A 14581-nucleotide genomic window follows, 5' to 3' on the forward strand; every position below is an offset into this window, starting at 1 on the left:
TTATTGTAACTAATCATGAAAATTATTATGATAATTTGTTAAGGTGAGGACACTAACTTAGAATAATGTATTCTAAAAATGCCTATTTTATAGTTTTAGAAGTCTCGATTTCACAGAATAGGATGTAATTCTTCTACCTGGAAGTCCCTGGGTTATTTTTCTATCATAAAACTCTGTGGACAAGATTTGTAGTGATTTTTTTTTCAGTCCTTCTGCTAAACTACCTTACTCACAATGTGTAGTTCATCCCAGAGGATTTAGCTCCAGTGGTGGTCTTTCCCAATAGGAACTTTTAGAACAGTCAGGGCCAATTCTTGCCGTGTGCATTGTTTACGTATTATCCAAAACTGCTTTTGTGCTACAACAGCAGAGTTGAATAGTTGTGATAGATTGGATAAATCACAAAGTTGAAAATATTTCATATTTGGCCTTTTAGAGAAAGTTATGCTGATCTTACCTTAATATAATGATGTTTCTAGGTCAGTAACTACTTGCTTTTGCTGCCTTCCATGTATAGTTTTTGTGTCCTTTTTTTTGAGATAGAGTATCACTCTGTTGCCCAGGCTGGAGTGCAGTGGTGCCATCTTGGCTCACTGCAACCTCTGCCTCCCAGGTTCAAGTGATTCTCTTGCCTCAGCCTCCCGAGTAGCTGGGACTGTAGGTGTGCGCCACCATGCCTGGCTAATTTTTGTATTTTTGGTAGAGACAGGGTTTCACCATGTTGGCCAGGCTGGCCTTAAACTCCTAACTTCCAGTGACCCGCCCGCCTCAGCCTCCCAAAGTACTAGGATTACAGGCATGAGCTGTGCGTGGTTTTGTGCCCTACTGAACTGAAGAATTTTATGCTTAGCTTAACCTCCATTCTTACTCAGTTTTATCTCCTAAGATTTGCTTTAAAATGTACAAATAACTTTAAAAAAACTCAAGTTTTAAGAAATAATTTTGATTGGAGAAACCACTTTTTCTATTTTGGTTGCTGACTCTTCAATTAAGGAGCATACTCTGTTGAAAGAGATATTTATCCATTTGACCCAGCAATCCCATTACTGGGTATATACCCAAAGGATTATAAATTGATCTATTATAAAAACACATGCACATGTATGCTCATTTTGGCACTGTTTACAACAGCAAAGACTTGGAGCCAACCCAAATGCCCATCAAAGATAGACTGGATTAAGAAAATGTGGCACATATACACCATGGAATACTATGCAGCCATAAAAAAGGAAGAGTTCATGTCCTTTGCAGGGACATGGATGAATCTGGAAACCATCATTCTCAGGAAACTGACACAAGAACAGGAAACCAAACACCGCATGTTCTCACTCATAAGTGGGTGTTGAACAATGAGAACACATGAACACAGGGAGGGGAATATCACACACTGGGGTCTGTTGGGGGATGGGGGGCTAGGGGAGGGATGGCAGGGGTTGGGGAGATTGGAGAGGGATAACATTAGGAGAAATACCTAATGTAGGTGGCGGGGGGATGGAGGCAGCAAACCACCATGGCGTGTGTATACCTATGCAACAATCCTACAGGATCTGCACATGTACCCCTGAACTTAAAGTAAAATAAAAGAAAAAAGAAAAAAAGAAAGCGGTATTTATGTATATGCTTAACTTTGTAGCACTGCTAACACTTCTTTGTGTTTGGAGTACTGAGCTGTTCTAAATTGGTCACTTCTTAACCCATTCATCTCCCAAAATCACACAGATAATAGATAATACTTAGGTCGTTGACAGGTTCTCCTTTTGTTTTTGAATGCAGTGGCGTAATCTCGGCTCATTACAACCTATGCCTCCCAGGTTCAAGCAATTCTTGTGCCTCAGCCTCCTTGAGTAGCTGGGATTACAGGCACCCACCACTATGCCCAGCTAATTTTCATATTTTTAGTAGAGATGGGGTTTCACCATGTTGGTCAGGCTGGTCTCGGTCTCCTGAGACCTCAGGTGATCCAACCACCTTGGCTTCCCAAAGTGCTGGGATTACAGGCATCAGCCACAGTGCCTGGCAGGTTCTCTTTTAAGAGCTGAAAGGGAGCAGACCAAGCACAAAGACTGCTAATGAATGTAAAACTTTTTGAATGGGTATGTTTGTATTTGAGATATTGTATTATTTTGTATAATGGGGTATGCCCCACCGTAACCCCTTTTCACTGGCACAAATATTGGAGAGTTATTGGGTAACGGGAGGAACTCTTAGAGTTCTTTCATAATGTTTTTTTCTTTTTTTCTTTTTTTTTTTTTTTTTTGAGACGGAGTTTCGCACTTGTTGCCCAGGCTCGAGTGCAATGGCGAGATCTCGGCTCACCGCAACCTCCGTCTCCTGGGTTCAGGCAATTCTCCTGCCTCAGCCTCCTGAGTAGCTGGGATTACAGGCACGCGCCACCATGCCCAGCTAATTTTTTGTATTTTTAGTAGAGACGGGGTTTTACCATGTTGACCAGGATGGTCTCAATCTCTTGACCTCGTGATCCACCCGCCTCAGCCTCCCAAAGTGCTGGGATTACAGGCTTGAGCCACCGCACCTGGCAGCAGACAGGTTTTTAAACTGCAGATCACCTACTAATCTGTTCTAGATTATATATCTTCAAATCCGTGTATTTACCTGTATATGGAAATGAATTTTAGAGATAGTTCAATTTTTAAAGTATATCAATACCTGAAACCAAGATTTTGGATACTAATCCTATGGTATAGTGAGTGGACTGGGACCCAGAAGAAGAATGACAAAGAGGAACCCAGGATATCAGAGTTCTAGTGGCAAGCTCTGTCACTAATGTGTTTTGTGAGTTTGAGCAAGATGCCTAACCTTTTTATTTTTTTTCCTTATCTGTTAAATCGGGATTGTGTATTATGTATACCTTGAAAGATTGTTGGAAAACTAAAATTTTTAGAGACTTGGAAGTTTATAGCTTTGTACAAATATTATAATGTAAAAATAATGTCCCCTTTGTCTTTATGTTCTGTTGAAAACAACTTTAGGTGCATTCCCTTAATGGATCTGTATCATATAATATTTAACCTGATGATTTAACTCTGGTAAGACCATTAATGTGTGTACAAATGCCATTGATATTCTAAATTTGATAATTACCAACTTGATGGCTAAATTGTTATTTGTATTTATATTTATGATGTGCCTTAATCTAAGGAAAATAACCTGTCAAACTTAAGTGGACCTTTAGTAATCCTAGCTATCTGGTATCTGCTTTCTGTAGGAGTTGATCTAGAGCAGTCAAGAAAAGCAGAAGAGCAGCAGATGTTGCAGGATGCCCGCCAGTGGCTCAACAGTGGGAAAATAGAGGATGTGAGGCAGGCTCGCTCAGGGGCTACAGCCCTTCATGTGGCTGCTGCCAAGGGCTACTCTGAAGTCCTCAGGTATTGTATATTTATATCAATCAGGAGTGGTTCACTGGGAGAAGATGAAATGGCTTTTAGAAGCAGAGGCTGAATTAAATTTTCTGCTATGGTGTGTCCTTTTTTTGTTGGTTTCCTCACTGTGCAGACTTTTCTCACATTTTGCTGGTATTCATCCGTGGGTTGTGTCCCTCCCTCCTGCCATTCCTCTAGCTTCTCACTGACATGCATGATGTGAAACAGAGTTGAGGTACACTGTCCTAGGAGGTGACTTCTTCCAGTTCTATGATTTGGCATTAATATCCCTGCAACTACCTCTTCTTGTGACCTATTATACTTGTGATCATTTGTTCCCTTTTGACTTATATAATTTCTTTGGTGTCATTAGATTAATTATCTAAATCTTGAGTATGCAGTGCCCAGCTGGCACAGGATAGTCAAACGTATATGAGGAATTTGGACTCTACTACTCTCTATTCCATTTTTCCTTACATCCATACATGCTTTAGATAGCTATTGGTACTTAATGTTGACAGGCTTTCCCAAATACATGGGCTGCCAAAGGCATTATATGTGCAGTTGTTAACTGGACTCTTCTAGTATTTTATATTTCACCTAATAGGGGGTTTCTAGTAGGTAAAGCAGTGTTTTGGTGCTCCATTTCTGCCTAAGAGTGCTATCCATAAGGGCCCAATGTAGTTTGGGTCTTCAGGAGTCAAATATTTTCTCTTCTGTGCATACAAGTTAAATTATAGCTTTATAGTTAGCAAGAAATTGGAGGTATGTGGATTTAGAATAAATATAGTATCCTAGAAAGACCAACCAGAAAGCTAGTTGGGAAAATACCCTGAAGAGAATTGAGTCTTCATTTTATTTTATTTTTTTAAACTTTATTTTTATTGTTGTCACTATTACAAATAGATAGAATGACCTAGTCTATTGACAGCCTATTAGAGTCTTCATTTTTATATGTTACTTCCTCCCTGCACTGGAAAATGGAAAATGTACCTTTAAGAGTTATGTGATTTGGCTAATTGAATTACACTTTAGTTAATCTTAGGTACATACCTTTCTGTATACTCCCTTTGTGTAGTGTAACATGGATATGCCTAGGGAATATGACTTTTTTGAGAAGATTGATAAAGGTTATCTATGATTGGTACACAAGGTAGTAACTATGAAACCCAAACTGTGCCTTAGAGGGCGGAAGTAATCATTAAGACCCCTGTGGTTCAGGGCCAAAACCTGAAATATCAATTAGGTAATAGTTTACTTGCCAGAAAACTGTAATATAAAGGAGATACATGTCTTGTTTTGGGTTTTCTTTTTAGACTTTTAATTCAGGCTGGCTATGAACTCAATGTTCAGGATTATGATGGCTGGACTCCCCTCCATGCTGCTGCACACTGGGGAGTAAAGGAGGCTTGCTCCATCCTGGCAGAAGCACTCTGTGACATGGATATTCGAAACAAACTGGTTAGTGAGCCTGAACCTCTAAAAGAACAATGAGGTTGGTGGCTGGGTTTCTAGAATAAAAGGCTTAACATCTCTATTCAATGGCAGCCTGAGTTGTTCTGGTGAAATATATATCATTGGTAGCTATGATGTTACCTTCCACCACCCTGCCTCTGGCCCTATTAACACAGAGTTATGTTTGTTATTCAAAATAAAACCCATGGACCTTCTGATTTTATATTCAAGCCTCTAAAACAGGAAAAAAATATATATTTGTTCTTGGCAAAAAATGAGCTCTGAGGAGCCTAATGTTACTGTCTGTGATGAGGTATGAAAGATTTTATTGTTACTGTATTTATATGAGTCATTAAAATGTTATAATGACAGATCCTTGAGTTTGACAGAAAATAGTGTTATTCAGCCTCACTTCAAACAACTTAGAACTCTGGAACTCCTATCCCCTATGTCTGCTGATTTTATTTTAACTAAAATTAGAAAATTTTTTTTTTGTAGACATGGAGTCTCACTGGTTTCCCAGCTGGTCCCGAACTCGTGGGCTCAAGTTATTCCCCTGCCTTGCCACTTGTAATCCCAAACTCTGTGTTTAAAGGATTTGGTGTTTTTTGTTATGTGTCATCTGTGACAGATTAAGGTATTATTTGAAATTAAAGGCAAATAATAAAGCTATTATTGAAATTAAAGGCAAAAAGTGAATATTGAGTTGAGTAATCCCAAAGTGTTGGGATTACAGGTGTGAGCCACTGTGCCCAGCCCATAAATGTACTGATTTTCGAGGAGTGCAGAGATATGGCCTTTTAATTAGTAGGTATTCTTATCTGCTTCACATCTCTCCTGAACCCATGTTTCATTCTCAGACTATGGGTCAGGGTTCTTAATTATGCTGATGGCTCCTAATAGAGGTAACTTTCTTGTCAGTCCTCCTCTCACTTAAAGGAAGATGATTTAACTGGGTGCAGTGGCTCACACCTGTAATCCCAGCACTTTGGGAGGCCGAGGTGGGCAGATCACGAGGTCAGGAGAGATCAAGACCATCCTGGCCAATAAGATGAAACCCTATCTGAATGATTGAATGAATGAATGAATGGATGGAAGATGATTCCTATGATTTAATCTTTATTACACATGTGTCCTGAACCTCTCTCTGCAGTTTTGAAGAGTCCTTTATGGAATTTATCATAGCAATTAAGACCATTTTAGAACAGATACAAGTAGGGATTTCACTTTATTATTTGCCAAATGACAGGACTAGAAATGGTGCTATTTCCTCAATACTGTTGTACAAACTCTATATTTAAAGAATTTGGTGTTTCTTGTTATGTGTCCTCTGTGATAGATGAAGCTATTATCATAATATGTGGTAGATTAGTTTAGGAAGTGGCTATTATTGGAGTCAAAGGCAAAAAGTGACTATTGAATAGTTTCTTGATAAAGTCACGTAATTGCTTTTTCTGTTTTCTATCAGTCATGTTGTCCCTTTTCTCTGCCAGGGCCAGACACCATTTGATGTGGCTGATGAGGGTCTTGTGGAACACTTGGAGATGCTCCAGAAGAAGCAGAATGTGGTAAGTCTTTGGTGCTTTCAAACTTTTCTAATAGTTTGCAGTTCACACCAAGTATCTTCATCACTTGTTTCAGTTACATCTGCTGAGAGTTGAAATGGACATATCGGCCTTCCAGAGATGTTCATTGTTTCCTTCAGGAACATAAACAGTCTGTTAGAAGAATGTATCCCAGAAACTATTCTTGTTCAGGTTTTTTGCTCATTGTATGATAGCCTTCAAGGAGTTGAAAGTTAAAATAGCAACAAAAAAAAACTAATAATTACCCTTTAGTTCTAGAAAAATGAATGTGATATGTTCAAATCAGAGGTTTTTCGAAATAGAAAGTACCAGAGTGGAGGACACTCATGACTTTTTTTTTCTTATTGACTAAAAGGCTATCTTTATTTAAGTACATTGATTACAGAGAGGAATATATATTTCTTTCTTAAAAAATAAGGAAACACAATCCTAAAACAGTCCTTTAGGGGAGTATTTGGTCAGTGATTCATACTTATTCCAGTTTTATGAAACATCCAGAATTCAGTCCTCCTTTCTCTGCTCTTCATTTTAAATCTTTTGGCGTTTGATCACACGTGCCTTTGGCTTAATTAGTACTATACAAGAGAACTACATTAGTATGTATTTGTGTTCAAACTGCAGAATGGAAAACCCACCCAATATACAGATGAAAAGTGAATAAGCCATATTTTTTACTCATAAAGCAGATGAATAATTTGAGGATAATAAAGATCAATGATATTAGGGTGGGACATTAGGTGCAAAAAAGTCAATGGCATTTTTTTTTCTTTTGTACTTGCTGTCACTCAGCTAATGTCAACTAAAGTTTAGGACAGATGTGGGGAACAGCAGTTCTGAATCAGATAACTGCATAGCTCAATGATGGGACAGATCAACCATACCTAACCTCTGTTGTGTTCAGCATTATGTCTGGAATGGTAAAGTGAAGATTCTAGTTATTTTAAGGCTCAGCGGGGAAGTCACATACATAAAGCGCAGACAAACACAACATAAAGTTCATTTTGTTCTTTGTTGATCAATCAGGATCACTGAAACCAGGATTTTCAAGTATAGTGTCAATGCTGTTATTTAGCAGCAACAGCCTCCCTAATTATAAGATGTATACTTTGCACAGTTAGGTTCTTGTAATTTTTAAAACTTTTTATTCTGAAATAAGTTTAGACTCACATGGAATTTGCAAAAATAGAGAGTTCCTGTGTATTCTCTACCTAGCATGGTTAGGTTTTTGAGCATCAATAGTATTAATCATGAAATAATATTTCTACACCAGTGGGAATGGTACTTATCTTTGCCCTCTGCATAACTTGGAGTTCCAGGGATATAAATACATCTTGTCTAGAGCATGCATCTAAATAGCAGACCATTTTCTCTAAGGGTTTCTTTCCCATTTGGTACCTGTGTTTTCTTTAGAAATGTTGCCAACTTATTTCAGTATATGAATCATAAAGAATTCTTTCAGGTTCCTTCTGGCTTTTTCTCCTTCAGAATCTAGGCTTTTATTGAAGATTGGGTTTGGATATTTGATAGGAGCAGTTTTATTGAAGCTCTTAATACCATGGCTTTTCTATTCTATCTTGGATGAGTTCTGTCATCTAAGGAGACCCAGCTGATATGTTTCTCTTTTTCTTGGGTTCCCCTCTACCTCTTTGGTGTTGGTCCTGTTTTCTTCAGAATGTCAGTACCATTTTGGTTCTCAATACTGATGATTTTTCACCAGTAGTCAACTTCTTCCCTTTTCTCTCTGTTTTCTCCATTTCCAGCTTCGAAGTGAAAAGGAGACACGGAATAAACTCATTGAGTCAGACCTGAACAGCAAGATGCAGATTGGGCTCTTTAAGAAGTAAGACTTTTAGGTTTAAGGAAAGGGATGAGCTTTGCTCTGTGTCATTCACATACTTAACTTCAGAATGTATAAAGTGAAGAAACTCTATGTTTGTATTTAGCCAAATGATCTTATAAACTTGTGGGAAAGTTTGTGGGGCAAGAGAGTGGCGTTGATATGTGAGGGGGATACTAAGGATGGTTGACTGTGTTTTAAACTTCAAAATTAATTGAGACTGTGTGCACTATTTTAAAATCCTGGCTTAGGTGTTCTTAGTCTCAGCTTCTGCCTTTACTTACTATAAGTTTCATGAACTCAAGAGACAGTGTCTATTTTGTTTATGACTATACCAGTGCCTAGCATGATTCCTGGCATGTAATAAGTACTCAGTAAACATTTGTTAAATGATTTTTTTTGAATATGTATCCACCATCATCAAAATTCATAGCTCTTCTTTTTTTTTTCTGTGTGTTAAACAGGCCAGATTTCCTTGAGTCACACTCTGTAGTCAAATACTAAATCTTAGTCTGCAAAAATGAAGGGTTCAGAAAAACACACAGATGTAAAGAAGAATTTGAATGTGTTTCTGTTATTGTTTCCACATATAGGTTTACAGACTTACTCCCTTTATTATACCTGATTATCACTTCTGAATTATACTCAAGTTGTCATCTTTAATTTAGCAAAGAGAAGATGCTCTATGAGGAGGAGACTCCTAAGTCCCAAGAAATGGGGGAAGAAAACAAAGAATCTAGTAGCTCCAGCTCAGAGGAGGAGGAAGGTGAAGATGAAGCTTCTGAGTCAGAAACTGAGAAGGAGGCAGGTAATACAAAGATGTTCATAGTAAAGATCCTCTATCTCCATAGTATAAGGAGATTACCCCTTGTCAGAGAGCTAGCACCTTTGGAGCACCTCACAGGACTCCAAAAAGAGCTTGAAGTTTAGTTTTCAAGGATAAGAGATCAAATTGCTGGTGACCAGCTGATACAAAAACTGTGAGCTATGTTAGACTATATCTACTGATTCCTATATAGCCATATAATAAGGTACACAAAGAATTCTTAGGTGAAGGCCAGGTACAGTGCCTCAACACTTTTGGAGACCAAGCAGGGTGACTTGCTTGAAGTCAGGAGTTCAAGACCAGCTTGGGCAACATAGCAAGACCCTGTCTCTACAAAAAAATTAAATAATAATAATAATAATAATACTTATGTGAGGGATCCAACTGTCCTTACCCCATTTTGGTAGTTGGAATAGAGGCCAGATTCCAAAATGCCATTGTGCTGAGAGGCAAAGAAGATGAGCTCTTGCAGAAGCTCCTAGGGTCAAATTAACGTGAATACTTGCATTTAATTCTCAGGTTTGTGTGAGTCCCTAAACAGAATTTTAAAATCTTTTTCCCCCGCATTATTTGAGTTGGGGAATGAGGAAGGAACAAAATCATATTTACCTTTATGGCTATTGATAACATATACTTCATATAGAGAGTTTGTTTGTTTGTTTTTTTTTTGAGACAGAGTCTCACTCTATTGCCCAGGCTAGAGTGCAGTGGTGTGATCTTAGCTCACTGCAACCTCCACCTCCCATGCTCAAACTATCCTTTTACCTCAGCTGCCCCAGTAGCCAGGACTACAGGTACACACCATCACACCCAGCTAATTTTAGTATTTTTAGTAGAGACAGGGTTTTACTATGTTGGCTAGGCTGGTCTCAAACTCCTGACCTCAAATGATTCATCTGTCTTGGCCTCCCAAAGTGCTAGGATTACAGGCGTGAGCCACCATGCCTAGCCTTAGAGCTTCTTAAGTTTATTGTTTGACAAGACAGGAATCCCAACAGTGAAAGTGAAGTATTTTTTGTGAATATTTTTTGTGGTCAGACCAAGAAGCTATAAAATAATCCACAGGTTTTGATTTATAGTCAGGCAAACACTGAGAAGAGAATACTGGCTTTTACTGAATAGAGTTTCAACTGCAACAGAAATAGTTCTCATAGATAATTGGAAGCTAATTATAAACTAAGATTTTATAGTATACCTATGTCCCACATTCACTACCATATTATCCCTCCAAACTGGAGTCCATGATAAGATGAAATGTTTCTGATAGAGGGGAAATGGTCACACATTGAGTTTATAATGGCGTCTGTGCTGTCCTCTGAACTCTGCTGCGGCTGACCTACCCATAATGAAGATATTTAACTTACTCTGTTATCTGGGCACCAGCTCCTGATGCGGTCTGGCTTTGCTGATACGATTTCTCTCCATTATGGGAGAATACTACCCTTCTTAATGTCTCAATCTTTGAGGCTCATTGAATGTCAGTCACCAAAGGAAGTTAGAGAATCATCAGTTCTATAGAGAAGACAGGCACCAGCTAAGTTTACAGTGTAGGAGATGATCTTTTATTCATTGAGACTTGAACTTCTATTGTTAGTCATCACAGTTTGCTCTGGAAATGCCATTATAGTACCTGTCAGAATTTATAAATGTGCATCTTTTTGATATTTGATTATTTATTAAGAACTTACATATTCTAGCCTTCAAGTATTTGGAACAAATATCTGAACTTGCACTATGCTAGATCACTTTTGTTAGTGGCTAAGGTATGAGAAAAATTGGAGGGAGCTGCCTGAACTACTGTCATTGCTTTGTGATGTGTACCCTTGCCTCAGATCTCTTGTTCTCTGTTGTCCGTGTTCACATTGCTGTTGGTATAAACACCCACAGTACCCTTTTGATTATGCTACACCTCTATTTAAACCTATGACTACCTCCCTCACTCCATCTTTGCCTACAGAGTAAATAAACCCCAAGCCTCATGCTCTGGCCTTCAGGACTTTTCATAATCTAGCTCCAGCTGACCTTTCCAATGCTGTACATAGATAAGGACATATTTTGGCCAAGCTGGACTGCTTAATTTCATCAAACATGCACCGAGCTTTCCTGTTCCTGAACATTTGTTTGTACAGTTTATGCCTAAATTCATTTCAGGCCATCAATGCTTGTCGAGTGATTTCTGTAGGACTGTAGGATCCAGCAGATTGAAAAAGTTGTTCTGGTACAGGAAGCTGAAAGGAAGCGGGCCGCCGCACTGTTCTTCTATCCTAGCACTGCCTTCCTAACTCTGCTGCAGCACTCGTCGTTTTGTCTGGGACTCGGTTTATTACTGAACCCAGGTCTCAGCTCAATGCCTGGAACATAACAGACATTCACATTTATTGAATACTTTTTGTTGAGTATATCTAGTCAGGGAATAGAAAGGATAATACATGAATAAAATACATGTCACATGAGAAATAATAAGTGCGGTCAAGGGTATTTACTAGTAAGAAACATTGCATCTAGTTCAGGGAATTACAATGAAACTTTAAAAGTGTGGTACTTTTTACTTTGCACCACACTTTAACATTTTTATTTCATTCTCACAACCACAATCTGAGGTATACATTATCAACACCACTTTTTAGAATGGGAAATTGACACTGTAGGAGGGTAGGTGAATTAGGTTTCATAGCTGGCAAGTGGAATGCCTAATATCTGGACTTTGATCTGGGACTCCTCAAAGTAATAGTAGGAACCCAGTAGAAATTATCTGCATAAGAAATGAAAGGTAAAACTATAGAAAAGGATGAGATCCCTATAGATAGATTTTATATATGATATAATAAGTGGAGTTTTCAGTTTTTGTCTGAAAGTTGGACTTGGAGCGTACCAAGATGAAAATAACATTGAGCTTATTTTCTTCTGCCAACAGTTGCAAGAGGTCTTATGTTAGTTTACATCCAAGCATTACAAGGCCTTAATAATCTGTTTGGATAATGGGCAAACCTTTTCTATTAGCAGAAAAGGACATAGACACAAAGGTAAGATGTTTATAGTAGTACTTGTTACTTCTCTTGTCTTAAATAACAGATAAAAAGACAGAAGCCTTTGCCAACCATTCCAACTCTGAAAGCAAGAGTAGTATCACGGAGCAGATACCAGCACCAGCTCAAAATACCTTCTCTTCCTCTTCTGCTAGGAGGGTGAGTACTTTTGATTTAATTTGGGAATCATATTTCACCTTACTGCAGTAGCACACACCTAGAATGGCCTTAAATGTACATTCTTGCAAAATAATAAAAATATATTCCTGCCTGTTGTAGTCTGCTCTCATAACAAAAAACACAGGCTGGGTGGCTTAAACAACAGAAATGTATTTCTCACAGTTCTCGAGGCTGGGAAGTCTCAGATCAAGGTACCAGCCAATTCAGTTCCTGGTGAGGGCCCTCTCCCTGACATGAATATAACCACCTTCTCACTATGTCCTAACATGGCAGAGAGAAGGAGCTCTGGTGTCTCTCTTCTTATAAGGTAACCAGCCAGCCCTATTGGATTAGGGCCCCACCCGTTTGACACCTTGTTTAAACTTCTTTACTTCTCACAGACCCTATCTCCAAATATAGTCACATTGGGAATTAGTGCTTCAATGTATGCATTTTGGGAGGACACGAACTTTCAACCTATAACATTGCCCCCAAAAATCTGTAAGACCAAATTTGGCTACCATGTGTTAAGATAATGTAAGAGAGAGTAGTCTGAGACCAAAGAGATTTTGTCATTTGCCTATTTTCTTTGTATCTAAAGTTAAGATGCCTACATGTAAAGTGTGGGCTGGGCTAGAAGATATCCAGCATCCAACATTCATTTTGTTGATGGTTATTCTTCTTTTTCTAATTCTCCTTTAAGACTTTACTTTCTTTTTTTATTTTTTATTTTATTTTTTTAATACCCCCTGCGGGGGGCAAGACTTTACTTTCATGAGTACCTTATGATTAGTAGAGGGCGGAGGTAGAAATAATTTGTTGAAATACCAGAGGCACCTCCTTCTATAACTTTGTCAGGCCTCTGAGAATCTGTAGGCTTCTAGGCAGTGAGACTCAGTTGAACAATGACCGTGCTCTACAAAGTATAAAATTCCTTTTGAGGTTAAGAATTGATTTGAGTTCTTTAGAATGAAGCTATTGAAAAAGCCCTGTGGATGTATAGCTATAAACTTATTGATCTTCTTAGCACTTTATGAATTGGAAAGATTGGCTTATGGTATTCTCGTGGAAATGAGAGAACAAAGGCCTGGCTACTTATCCCTAGAAGCTTCATTGTAAATAATTAAAGAGGTTTTGAATAAATATAATTCTCACTCATTATTCAGTCATTTAGTTGTACTTCATATACTGTCACTGCTTCTAAGGATGCCTAGATTTGCTACTGTTTTCAATAGAAAAATGCTAAGTAAGACAGTGGCTCACACATACAATCTCAGCCCTTTGGGAGGCCAACATGGGCAAATCACTTGAACCCAGGAGTTTGGGACCAGTTTGGGCAACACGGGCAAACCTCATCTTTACAAACAGTAAAAAAGCCAGGCGCGGTGGCACACACCTGTAGTCCCAGCAACTTGGGACTGGGCAGCTGAAGTAGGAGGATCACTTGAGCCTAGGAGGTCAAGGCTGCAGTGAGCTGTGATTGTTCCATTGTACTTCAGCCTGGGCAATAGAGTGAGACCCTGTCTCAAAACACACACACACACACACACACACACACACACTCTCTCTCTCTCTCTCTCTCTCTCTCTCTCTCTCTCTCTCTCTCTCTCTCTCTCTCACTAAAATGATGCTGGGAAAGGCATTTTCCCCCTTAGAATCAGGGTAGTTTGTAAAAAACTGACATTATTGAAGCCCTAAAGCTGGAAGGATTACATTAATGTGTACATTCAGATGACTGATGAAAAGGGAAAATCCATTAAATCAAGATGAGTGATTTAATATTTTTGTTGATGTTTCACGATATGGGGCAGTAAAAGTAGCCTCATGTTAGAAGAAAGACCTAAGTCTTCTTGAAAAGGTCCTGGACCTCAGGAAGGGTCTGTTGGCTTGTGTTCCAAAGACTAGTTTTGCCCCAAAGTGCAGGTCCTTGGCCTAATGCTAGTCTATGATGTTTCCCTAGTTTATGGCCAAATGAGATAATTAAGGACAATGTAAGCTTTCCATAAAGCTTTCTTTTCTGATGTTAAAATTTCATTTTTAAGGAAATAGTGGTGATGATTAGTTGTTCAAAAAGAAACCATCTTCTCTTTTGGCAAAATTTAAAAGGTAAAAACATAGCAACCCTTTGACCTCTTTTTTATTTTTTCCTGGTCAGTGAAATCTAAAGTTCTCTGAACTGCTACTCTAGAGCAAATAAATTTTCTTGAAATTAGGAATTAGAATTTGAGTGGAGTGGCTTCTAGAATTTTTATCAGTGTTAACTTAAATCATTTTATCATATTACCCTAAAATGTATTTATAAATTAGCTCGT

General features: G+C 38.5%; 1 protein-coding gene across 20 annotated transcripts in view; it reads left to right on the forward strand.

Moving 5' to 3' along the window:
- PPP1R12B (protein phosphatase 1 regulatory subunit 12B) overlaps positions 1-14581 on the forward strand; it is a 246914-nt gene that overhangs the window by 72167 nt on the left and 160166 nt on the right. For all 20 annotated transcript variants that reach the window (XR_013529810.1, XR_013529809.1, XR_013529812.1 and 17 more), the window contains 6 exons: positions 3227-3386; positions 4697-4841; positions 6329-6403; positions 8182-8261; positions 8927-9066; positions 12157-12269. Coding sequence is in view for 12 of the 20 variants with exons in the window: in XM_035281039.3 (XP_035136930.1) it covers positions 3227-3386; positions 4697-4841; positions 6329-6403; positions 8182-8261; positions 8927-9066; positions 12157-12269 (713 nt within the window). In the remaining 8 variants the exon portion in view is untranslated. The remainder of the gene's footprint in view (positions 1-3226; positions 3387-4696; positions 4842-6328; positions 6404-8181; positions 8262-8926; positions 9067-12156; positions 12270-14581) is intronic.

The sequence above is a fragment of the Callithrix jacchus genome, chromosome 19 (assembly GCF_049354715.1).
Source record: "Callithrix jacchus isolate 240 chromosome 19, calJac240_pri, whole genome shotgun sequence".
NCBI classification, from domain to species: domain Eukaryota; kingdom Metazoa; phylum Chordata; class Mammalia; order Primates; family Cebidae; genus Callithrix; species Callithrix jacchus.